Source organism: Spermophilus citellus, assembly GCF_964194105.1.
Source record: "Spermophilus citellus genome assembly, chromosome: 17".
NCBI classification, from domain to species: domain Eukaryota; kingdom Metazoa; phylum Chordata; class Mammalia; order Rodentia; family Sciuridae; genus Spermophilus; species Spermophilus citellus.
Window position 1 is genome coordinate 63111509 of NC_138199.1, and position 12960 is coordinate 63124468.

Sequence of the window (12960 nt, forward strand, 5' to 3'; positions counted from 1 at the left end):
AAGAAAAAGAGAAAAAACTCAAATTACTAAAATACTAAGATACAAGATGAAGAAGGAAATATCTCAATGGACATGTCTGAAATATAGAAGATAATTAGAAACTATTTTGAAAATTTATACTCTAATAAAATAGAAAATATTGAAGACATCGACAAATTTCTAGACATATGATCTACCCAAACTGAATGAGGAGGTCATGCATGATTTAAAGAGATCAGTTTCAAGTAATGAAATAGAAAAATGCATCAAAAGCCTACCAACCAAGAAAAGCCCAGGACCAAATGGATTCTGAGCCGAGTTCTACAAGACTTTCAAAGAAGAATTAACACCAATTCTCCTCAAAGTATTCCATGAAATAGAAAAGGATGGAATCCTTCCAAATTCATTCTGTGAGGTTAATATCACCCTGATACCAAAATCAGACAAAGACACATCAAGGAAAGAAAACTTCACACCCAATATCCCTAATGAACATACATAGAAATGTTCTCAATAAAATTCTGGTAAATCAAATATAAAAACATATTAAAAAACAAGTGGGGTTCATCCCAGGGATGCAAGGTTGTTTCAACATACGGAAATCAAAAAACGTAATTCATCATATTAATAAACTTAAAAACAAGAATCACATGATCATCTCAATAGATGCAGACAAAGCATTTGACAAAATATAGCACACCTTCATGTTCAAAACACTAGAAAAACTAGGAATAGTAGGAACATACCTCAACATTGAAAAAACTATATATGCTAAACCTAAGGCCAGCATTATTCTAAATGGAGAAAAATTGAAAGCATTCCCTCTAAAAACTGGAGCAAGACAAGGATGTCCTTTTTCACTACTTCTATTCAACATCATCCTTGTAACTGTAGCCAGAGCAATTAGATGAAAGAAAGAAATTAAAGGGATACAGATAGGTAAAGAAGAACTCAAACTATCACTATTTGCTGATGACATGATTCTATATCTAGGAGATCCAAAGAATTCCACCAGAAAACTCTTAGAACTAATAAATGAAATCAGCAAAGTAGCAGGATATAAAATCAACACCCATAAATCAAACCCATTCCTATACATCAGCAATGAATTCACTGAAAGAGAAATTAGGAAAACTACTCTATTCACAATAGTCTCAAAAAAATAAAAATAAAATACCTGGGAATCAAGCTAACAAAAGAGGTAAAAGACTTCTACAATGAAAACTATAGAACACTAAAGAAAGAAATGGAAGAAAACCTCAGAAGATGGAAAGATCTCCCATGCTCCTGGATAGGCAGAATTAATATTGTCAAAATGGCCATACTACCAAAAGCATTATATAGATTTGATGTAATTCCTATTAAAGCCCCAATGACATCATTCTTCATAGAAATAGGAAAAGCAGTCATGAAATTTATTTGGAAAATAAGAGACTCAGAATAACTAAAGCAATCTTTAGCAAGAAAAGTGAAGCAGGAGGCATCACAATACCAGACCTTAAACTATACTACAGAGCTATAGTAACAAAAATGGCATGGTATTGGCACCAAAATAGATTTGTAGACCAATAGTGTAGATTAGAGGACACAGAGACAAACACAGAGATAAATACGGTTATTCCATACTAGATAAGGATGCCAAAAACATTCAATGGAGAAAAGATTCAACAAATGGTGCTGTCAAAACTGGAAATCCATATGTGGCAAAATAAAATTAAACCTCTATCTCTCACCCTGCACAAAAATCAACTCAAAGTGGATCAAAGATTTAGGTACTAGAACTGAGACCCTGCACCTAATAGAAGAAAAAATAGGCCCAAATCTTCACCACATCAGCCTAGGATCCTTCCTTAACAAGACTCCTAAAGTACAAGAAGTAAAATCAAGAATTAATAAATGGGATGGACTTAAATTAAAAAGCTTCTTCTCAGCAAAGGAAACAAAGTGAGGAGAGAGCCTACAGATTGGGAGAAAATCTTGACCACATGTGCCTCCAATAAAGAATTAATCTCTAAGATATATAAAGAACTCAAAAAACTTAACACCAAAAAAAAACCCTAATCAATAAATGGGCTAAGGAACTGAACAGACACTTCACAGAAGAAGAAATACAATTGATTCAGCAAATATATGAAAAAGCGTTCAACATCTCTAGCAATTAGAAAAATGCAATTCAAAACTACACTAAGATTTCATCTCACTTCAGTCAGAATGGCAATCATCAAGAATACAGGCAACAAAAAACATTGGCAAGGATGTGGGGGAAAGGTACACTCATACATTGCTGGTGGGACTGCAAATTGGTGCAACCTCTATGGAAAGCAGTATGGAGATTCCTCAGCAAACTGGGAATGGAACCACCATTTGACCCAGCTATCCCACTCCTTGATTTATACCCAAAGGATTTTAAATTAATGTTTATAGCAACTCAATTTATAATAGCTAGACTATGGAACCAACTTATGTGTCCCTCAGTAGATGAATGGATAAAGAAAATGTGGCTTATATATTCAATGGAATATTACTCAGCTTTAACAAAGAGTGAAATTATGGCATTTTGCCAGTAAATGGTTGGAGTTGGCCAAATGTTTTCTCTAATATTCGGATGCTAATTCACAATAAGGTGGGGGGCATTAGGAAGAATATCGTTACCTTAGATTAGGTAGGGGGAAATTATGGGAGGGGAGAGAATGTAGGAATAGGAAAGAGAGTAGAATGAAACAGACATTATTACTTTATGTATGTATGTGACTACATAACCAATATGATTCTGCAACACGTACACTCAGAAAAAATGAGAAATTATATTCCATCTGTGTATGATATATCAAAGTGCATAAGTGCATTCTACTGTCATGTATAACTACTTAAAACAAATTTAAAAATCAAAAAAAAAATAGAAAATGTGGTACATATCCACTTTGAAATACTATTCAGCCATAAAAAAAATGAATGAAATCTTGTTCTTTGTGACAACATGGTTGGAACTGGAGATCATTATGTTAAATGAAATAAATCAGGCACAGAAAGACAAGTACTATATAATCTGACTCTTTTGTGGAAACTAAAAAAGTTGATCTCATAATAAGTTGAGAGTAGGGGAAAAAGAATATGTAAAGGTTGATTAGTGGGCACTAAGATGGGAACAGGTAGCTCTGGTATGCTACTGCACAATAGGGTGAAAGAGAGAAGTTGCTTTATTTGTTTATTTTTTATAGTTCTGGGGATTTCATTTCAAAAAGCTAAATGAAAGGATTTTTAAAGTTTTTACTATAAAGAAATAATGTTTGAGGAAACAAATATGCTTAATCTGCTTTAAACATTATAAAATGTCTACATGTATTGAAACATTGTTACCCTTTTATTATATACATTTTTATATTTGAATATACTCTTTTTAAAAATAAACTTAATTTTAAAAGAGATACAAAGGATGATGAGGTCTAGAAATCTGGCTATCAGAAGGGCAATTTAAGGTCCCTTCCTCCCTAGAGATGTAAATTGTTATAGTTAATCAAAGTAAGTATTTTTGAGCTGGTAGGAAATTCTTTTTTTAAGTTCCCCACTGATATTATTTCTACTAGGGCTCAGGAGCTAACAGAACATATTAGCAACCTGACCAGGTAAAACCTTTGTCCTCTTAACAACTAGCAGAAAGTGAGGCAGAGGCAAGGAGATTCTTGGCAAAAGTACTAATTCCTCTTTGTCCTAAACAATGATAATCTGATGGTATCATTTGAATTTTTCAGAGGAAATAACTTTACTGAAAATGTCACTTTATCAGCTGATTCTATGAGTTACTTTTTGGAAAGACCCCTAGTAGCACCAGAGAAATACTCATTTAAAGCAACTTTCGTGTTAGCAGTGGTGACACATGCCTATAATCACAGCATCTGGGGAGGCTGCAGCAGGAGGATCACAAGTTAAAGGCCAGTCAGACTGGGTAACTTAGTAAGACCCTGTCTCAAATTTAAAAAAAAAAAATTAAGGAGTGAAGATATAGATCAGAAATAAAGCACTCCTGGATTCAATCCCCAGAACTGTAAAAAATAAATAAATAAAGCAGCTTCTCTCTTTCACCTTTAGTTCATGGTGGGCTATGGCAAGGAATCTATTGGTGATATCCTTTCAATTAGCTGTCCTGTGAATATCCTTTCAATTAGCTGTCCTGTGAATTTTAAAAAAATATTTCATACTCACTGAGGATAAACAACAGTTGTTAGGAATAGTGAGTCTTTTACACTGAATGGCTAATGGGAATATAAAACAAGTATTTTTATATTTACTGTGTGACTAGTTCCTGTCATCCAGCACAAGAACTATTCCTCTTCTGTTCTCATGGAGTCTGCTTTAGTTGTCTTATAATAATTTTGGCTTTTTTCCAAATATCTAATTTATGAGAATAATATGGGGTTTTTTTTGCTGATGTTGAGATGAATACTTCCCTCAGTCTTCCTACTTTCTCCATTCTTCTATCCTTCTCCCTGTTATCAATCACTCAAAATCCTTTTTGTTTAAATTAAGATAATGCTGACTGCCAAAACAAACCCTAAAACCCCAGTGGTTTATCACAGTAGAAGTTTATTTTTCATTGACTTAAAGTCCAAAGGTATCATATGGTTTAGAAGAGGTCTGCTCTACAAAGGATTTCAGGGACCAGTCTAATGGAAGCTCTGCCATCTTTAGCACACTGCTTCCAAGGGTATCTTTTTGATGGTCTTGGCTGGCAGATAGGGAGAAATAAAGTGGAGGAGCAGGTTTTTCTGGGTCAGGTCTAAAGTGATGAATATAATTTCTGCCCACATTTCATTAACCAGAACCGAATTCCGTGACCCCACTTAAATGCAAGGTCTCTAGCAAGGTATTCACTTCCCAAGAACAGCTCTTGACTCTGGAAGAAGAACACAACCTTTTGTAGACCAGGAGGTCATCTCTGCCCCATAATGCTTATCTCTCTAGGTCTCCCCAAGTAATTTCCCCACCTTTGCCTCTATGATTAAAGCATTCCATAGCAGCACATATTATTTCAGCCAAAATTATAAAATAGATTAGATGGACTTTAGATTATAAGCAGTTCCTCTTCAGCTAGCTGTACCTATATACCACTTTGTCACATCTGAGCATCATGCAGAATATCAAAGCATCTAAGTGTTTCTCTAAAACATGAAAATATTCTCTGTCAAATTTGTCATCACAAGAGTTAATGAAATCTGTGCAGATAGTAACTATGACCAGAATGATGAAAGGCATCCATTCTAGAAACACTGAGTACATTTGTTAGCATGTTCTAGCATAACAAATAGAAACTTTAAAATTTGCTACCTCCCTGGGGTTCTAATTGAAAATATATTAGAAAAACAAACATAGTGTCAGTGTATATATTGTGTAAAACAACTTTTGTACAACTTCCAAACTGTTAAATGGCCCTGAAGTGGAACTTTAGAAAGGGTTTTTTGCTAAAAGACTCCACATCTCTGAACACTTGAGATATATGAAACAGAGTCATGAAGTGACGGTAGCTCCTCGCTGCCTTATAACTCATAGTTGTCCAAGAGTGAGTATCATCTGTCTCCAGGATCCATATCAAGGGTCTACTGATGCCTGAAAATAAGAATGGAGGAGGATCTGCCCTCTTCATTTCTGGATACCACTTTCTGTGACTTTTGTCAAAGCACATATATCCTGAAGAGATGAGCGAAGATAGTGCTGGGGGAGGATCCTCAATTCTGACCTGTGATTAATTCTAAAATATTTAAAATCAAATATGCGTCACATTAAGCCTTACTATGTTCCCAAAAACCTCTGGTCTGCATGAAAATTTTTTATTCCTCTTGTTAACTATTGCCTTATTTCTTAGAGACCAATTTTCTCTGTTTTTATGCTTCTTTCTGCCTAAAGTTACACCACAAATTTTTTCTGCTTTGACTAATAGTGAATAACATTTGTACCCCAGTAATTTTCCCTAATCTGTGGATTTTTCTTTTGGCTGCAAATAGTGGGTAGAGTTAGAAGGGGTAAGGATGAGGGGTAAGGATAGAGTGTTACATTTCATCCCATATATTCTTGGGATGGGCCAAAGAGTGGGCAGTGAAGAATAAAATGGAGATAAAAGTTTTGTTTGAGGACGTAGTCATTCCTTTAATGTAGCAATGTGCTAGTTACTATGGAGTATACAAAAGGAGTACAAAATATAATTCACTTAATATGTCTTAATTCTCACCACAGTTCTGTTTTATAGAGAGGTTAAGAAGCATGTCCTTAGTTATAAAATTACTAAGTACAGAACTAGGTTTTTACCTAGTATGTTTGACTGTTTCAGAATCAAACAGGCAGTTTTATGAATGCAGACAGGGAAATTTGCTGGGTAACTTTGAATCACAAGGGCAATCTCATTATAAACACTATGGGGACCATCCCCCAACCCATTGCTTTTATAACACATGAACATTTGAACTCAAATTAAATCAATTTTTATTACTATCATCTTTAATTACAGAGGGAAAATGTAGTTGTGTTCAGTCATGCCTAAAATCACATCACATATATTAGAGTTCACTCTACCTTATTAACTACTCTTTCCCAAAATGCTAATCAAAAAATGTCAAAATTAATGGTTACTGATTTTAATTATGTTAAACGTTCAGAGCTTGTACTGTACAAGTGAACATATTGTTCTTTACATTAGTGTATTTCTTTTTCACATTCCACCCAATATTAGGAGTAATATATATTCCTGTGCCTATGGTATTATTTTTGTGAGAATTTAAAAATTATTAAAGTATTTTCAAAACCACAAGATGGTATATAAATAAACTATTGTTACATATTCATTATGCAAATACTTATTACCTAGGAATACATATGTGAAAAAACATAACTTCTATCCTTAGTAGATTCTAGCAGAAAAACTGACATGAGAACAGTATTGCCCTGCCTAGGTGCTTCATGCTATGTACCAGGTACTATAGGAACATAAAGAAAGAACCTCTGAGTTTCTCATAGGTACCAGGGAAAGCTTCGCAGAGGAGATGGTATGAACTGAAATGAAGAATGGGAATATAGGCAGAGGGAAAGCATGCTTGAAATTTTACAAATATTTACTGAGTCTGGTATTCAAAGTTAAGATAAAGTGGAAAAGTTCGACAAAAAGACAAGGTACAAATAATGGAAAACCTTTAAATACCATTCTAAGGGTTTAATTGATATATCAGAGGAAATATAAAGCAAATGAAGAATTTTTAGCAGAATTTTGATGAGGATTTTGAAATATATATTCTTGGGATGGGCCAAAGAGTGAGCAGTGAAGAATAAAATGGAGAGAATGAGACACTTCAATTAATTATCCAGGTATAAAGTATAAAGAAAAGAGGAAAAACAGCTACTAGGTTTTATGTCTCTGACTGACAACATTTGAAAAAAAAAAAGTACAGAAGACTTGAGGATATTTGGGTTCAAGGGAAAGCTTCAACTTCAAAAGATGACTTTCATTTGACAGTCATGGAGGTTGAGAGATCCAGAAGGCAGTCAGAAAAGCCAAACTAAATATCAAGAGTTTGAGGTGTCACTGTGGGAGTCATTCACATTGAGGTGAAAGTTGAAGTCGGGAGGCAAAGAGAGCTACCTAGAGAAGAATTAGAACATATGGCAAAGAAATTAAATCCCTGAAGGAATAAGATTTTTTAAAAAAATACCAAGGTAGTATCATAGATATCAAGAAATGGTTTCAAAAAAGGGAGGTAGTGAATAAGGCCTAATGCTGGAGGGAGAAAAAAAAATCAAAAACTAAAAGAAAACCACTTTATCTGGCAAATAAGAGGCAATCAGTAATCTCAGAACATGGTCAGGCTAGGAGTCAAAAAGAATAATGAGGTTCAGGAATGAACAACTAATGATAAGGGGAAAAGAAACATACCTGAGTGTAGTAAAACACACTCAGACTGCAGGTTAGCTAGTGGTACCATTTTTGTCAGAAGAATAAGATACAAATGAAAATGCTAGTATATGATTTGAATTGGTGTTAGCCTTTGTGTCCTAGCCACCACAAGTTTTGAGTCTAATGAGCTGATCAGAATCATTTTTATGAATAAAGTAGCATACTTCTATTAAAAAATAAATAAACTATAATTATCACTTTTATCTTATCCCTGATCTGTATTGTTTGCTGTTTCTCCTCAGTGCTTGATCAACACCAGTAAAAGTGTCATTTCTCCAGTGTCCATCTCATTTTCCTACTGTCATCTGTAGGAAAATGAGATGGACACTGGAGAAATGAAAGCATCATAGCAGGATTCCTTAGTTAACGGCAGTGGAATGAAAATAGGGCAGAGTCAATTCTATGTCTAACTAAATATTCATTTCTTTGCCAAGCACAAGTTTTTTTAACCTTAATCCTAATAGGCATGGATTCAGATTCATAGCCTAAAGCATAGGTAGTAGATCAGAGGCCTAATATTCAGGGATTCTTGTCATTATTATACAGCCGTGGATGAGTCATTTAAAGTAATAATTCTTAACATCAGGAAAGCTACAATAATTTCACTGCTAATAATGGTATAGAAATTTTAGATCTCAAGAATAAGATATCTTATAAATGCTTTTCATTGTAATCTGACTTCTCTATGCTCTTAAAAACAGCCTACCAAATAAATTGAGCTTTGATGAGATAAATAAAAGTTCAGTGGCAATTTCCAGATTGGTTGTTCCAGAGTACAGAACAACCCTGGTCTAAGACCCTCAGATGATGGTGATAATTCCACATAGGCTATACTTTTCTGGACATTCTCCCAGTCAAAAAACCTCCTTTCCATTATGTTTAATCTTATCCACTTAACATGCTGGCATTGTATCCACTATAATTGAGAAATTTTGGGAAGCCAAAAATTAGAATTTTCTTTCAAAATCTTACTGACATGAAATCTGAGATGATTCCTGTGTAAGATGGACACTGTCCCACCTCTGTTCTCCTGGTTCTTTATCAAAGCTTTGAAAAGAAAGAAAGAATGCTTATTTGTCAGAATTCAGTGTGAGATATCTTCAAACTAAACCTGGCTAAGTAAGTAGTCAGAATTCAGTATAAAAGAAGAAAGCTCATTAGACATTTGGGCCTCCTTTCAGGGAAGCAACACCAGCAAAAATTTATTTGCTGCTTTTCTGTCTGTTTAATTTGGCCATTAGACTTGAAACTGAGATAATAGTTTCATTTCTCTCTTCTGTGACTCCAAGTGAAAGGAATGGAAAAGTTGAGTTACTAGTGGCATACAGAAGTCTGCTGACACTAACCTGGTGGATAGTAGAGACACAGTTCTAGTATCCATAATTGCTAAAAGCTAACAAATGTGCTGAGAAGATGCATTCCAAAGGTGATCCAGTATTCTTTCCTTAATGACAAATTATGAAAAGTTGTGCTGCAGTTGTAAGTAGCAATGAATCAAAATGCATTCTGCTATCATATATATCTAATTAAAATAAATAATTAATTAAAAATTTTTATTAAACATTTTTATACATAACAAGTTGTGTTAGGCATTATGGAGAATATAAATAATCCAGATTTCTTTCACAATTAAACATTGAAATACACATACTCTGTGTATATATATATATATATATATATATATATATATATATATACATACATACACACACACACACACACACACACACAGTACATATATCAAATACTGTGTATTAATCTAATCTAGTTAGAAAGATGATAGTGCTTGCTTTCATTGTTGGTCAGGCACTGAAGAGAAATAGCAAGCACTGCAAGTCAAATATAAAGATTCACATCAAAATTCTATCTTGTTATTAATAGTGAAATTATTGTAGCCTTCATGATGTAAGAATTATTACTTTAAGTGACTCATCCATGGTTTTATTTGTGTGTACATGCACACATACACAAGTATATATACATACACATGCATACAGACAGATTGACATTTAAATAACTATCATTTGAATGTTTCAAGCTAGAAAAGAAATCCAATTGAAAGAGAAATTTATTATTTCATTAAATGAAAAGTTCAAAATTAGGACAATTTAGATGCTATACAGTCAGAGCTCAGGCTGTATTTTTATGCCATTCTTTTATCCTAGCACCCCTTTCAGCTTTGTCTTCTTCACCAGCTTACCACATGACTTAGGAAGCAGTCCAGGGCATTGTGAGCAAACAAAACAATATCCAGAGGCAGAAAAAGGAGCTTTCCTTTTCATGATCAAATTGGGAATCTGTTAACAAGATATAGGGAGATGGGTGCCATTAGGAAACTTAGTCTAGTGGAAGAGAGAGCATGTGACAGTGTGGTAAATACTGTATTAGAGGTATATACAATCTATACTAGTAGCACTAAAAAGAAAGTACTTTATTCAGCTTGAGGGAAAGTATAGAAACTGATCAGAGTAGACTTCATTTAGGAAAGAGGTTGTTAATCCAGTTTAACACATGTCAAGTTTAGGTATTTTGGGACCTCCAAATGGAGGAGTCCTATAGATAGTTAGATGGATACTGGTCTAAGGTTGAGAAGAGAAGTCTAGACAGAGAAAAAGTATATAGGCTATCCATGATGTATATATAGGCAGGCTCTGAGAATGAATGATCTAATCCAGGCATAGGACAGAATAGGAAAGACCAATATAGAGATCCTGAGGAACCCTGACATTTAAGCATTGGTGAAATGAGAGTTGCTGACAGAGACAGAAAATAAAAATGAAAATCTTTTAGTGCCATCTGTGTGTGGGATGGGTATAAGCCAATTAGAAATGATGTTTTATGCTATTCATACATGTGATTTAGGTAAAGGACTAATAAAAGCTAGGAACCTTCCAATACTCATTATTTGCCAAGTAGCAAGTGCTCCTCCACAAGAAACTGGTTGGTGACAGTTTCATTGAGGTATAACTGGACCTGCTTTCCCCACCAAAAGCAGAATGGAGTCATTAAACTTTCTAAAATGAGTTTCTTTTTCTTTGCAGGAGTGGTCACACATTACTTGCCTTCTGGTTTTCTCGCCAAGAGGGAAAACTAAACCGACAGCAGACTATTGAATTGGGACATCACATCCTCAAAGCACACATCTTTAAGGTAATTAGAGAAATGGAAGCCCTCTTTCTTTCCATTTCTAGCAGACTTACCTTAACATTATGTGTATGAAAAGAAATTGCTGTTATTTCAGTGTAGTCCTTGCTTTCTGAAATTATTTTGCTGCAAAAGCACATGGCCTGTTCCTCCCTCAGTCTTTAAAAAGAGAACTATCCCTGTCTTACAGTGCAGTTAATAGGTTAACAGTGACATTTACATTGGCCATCTTCAATTTAGTGGGTTTCTAGGCTTTCCAGGAAATATCTTGTGCGTGATCACCTAGGCATGGAGCATATATGCACATACATGTGTGCTCCATATATCACCTACCATCTCCTAAGGATAGTTATATTGTAACAACTGTCATTAGCACAGTTTTCACAATGTCTTTTTAAAAATTACAGAGAGCAGCTAATATTTTAATTTTCTTTTAATTGTTTTAGTGAGGATTTTAATATTCCTGAGACTATGATTTTTAAACTATTTGCCTGGAATTAGCAGTAACCTTCCTTGGAACTACTTCCTCAATCTCTCTCAAATTATAATTCCAGTTTTTCCCCAGCTATTTCAAAACTTGCAAGAATTCTATAATATCAGCTTCTCTCAACTTTCATAAGACTGGACTGAAGCATCTTCAGAAGAGGGACCATATTTAATCTGTTTGTGCATATATGTATACAGTCATTCATCTATTCAACACTTACTAAAGCATTGTACTAGGACTAGGGATACTAAAGTTAAAAAGATACAATCTCTAGGAATTTGTAGTCCAGATAGCAGTTTTGAGTTAGCACATAGAAGCAGAGGAAATTTGTTGTCCTGATTTTTCTAGCCCCCAGTTTGCTATTTTTACACCTGATTATTCCAATCCCCACAGTCTCTCTTCAGAGCTTTTTTCCTGCCTTGGAATTGAGAAATACAGATGTCTGAAACAGTTATCTCCCCATAACACTTACACATTCTTCAGGGAGCCATAAATTCGTACGAACACTATGGAAATCAGTATGGAGGTTCCTGAAAAGACTAGGAATAGAAACAGCACATGACCCAGTTATATACCACTCCTTGATACTTATCCTAAAGAACTAAAGTCACATACTATAGTGATATATGCATATTCATGATATAGCAGCTTAATTCACAATAGCCAAATTATAGAATCAGCCTAGGTGTCTATCAGTGGATGAATAGATGATGCTAAAATAACAGATAAGGTTATCTCGTTCCAGTTTCAAGTGAACTGTAAAAGGTCTGCTACTCCCATAAACTCTTAAGATCATACATTTATTCAGTTAGATTGAAGAAAATTCAATGTGTCACACACACACACACAGTGGTGTTTTATTCAGTCATGAAAAAAAATGAAATCATGTCCTTTTGAGGAAAATGTTTGGACTTTGAGAGCATTATGTTAAGCAAAACAAGCCAAACTCAGAAAGTCAGAGGTCATGTGTTTTTTCTCATTAGTTGGACTCTATATAGAGAAAAGTTGGACTCTGTATAGTGTAGGATCTTATTGAAATAGAAGGGGGGCCAGTAGAGTAGAGGGAAAAGGCCGAGGATGGGTAGGGGATAAAGGAAAGAAAAGGTTACCTACTGGGGAATGAAACTGACCAAATTGTATTGTTCTGTTGTATGCATGTATGAAGATGTAACAGTGATTCCCACTATTATGTATAATTATAAGGTACCAATTTTAAAAATGGTCACTTTCCCCCAAGAGTTTTTTAAAGATTAAAGAGTTCTCTTCAGAAAAAAAATGACATTAAGGGCAAATCTAAGAGCCTAGCAAATTCTTCCCAGTAATAAGCACACACCCAGAGAATATTGTTCATCAGATGGACAGGAATGAAGTCTACAGTGACAAGTCCTTTTTTGGAATCCTAATTGTCTAACAAATC

General features: G+C 34.5%; 1 protein-coding gene across 1 annotated transcript in view; it reads left to right on the forward strand.

Annotated features, from left to right (window-relative positions):
- Positions 1-12960, forward strand: part of TANC2 (tetratricopeptide repeat, ankyrin repeat and coiled-coil containing 2) — a 477945-nt gene that overhangs the window by 414067 nt on the left and 50918 nt on the right. Inside the window, exon 17 of the mRNA XM_081272685.1 lies at positions 10954-11062. Coding sequence (XP_081128811.1) covers positions 10954-11062 — 109 coding nt within the window. The remainder of the gene's footprint in view (positions 1-10953; positions 11063-12960) is intronic.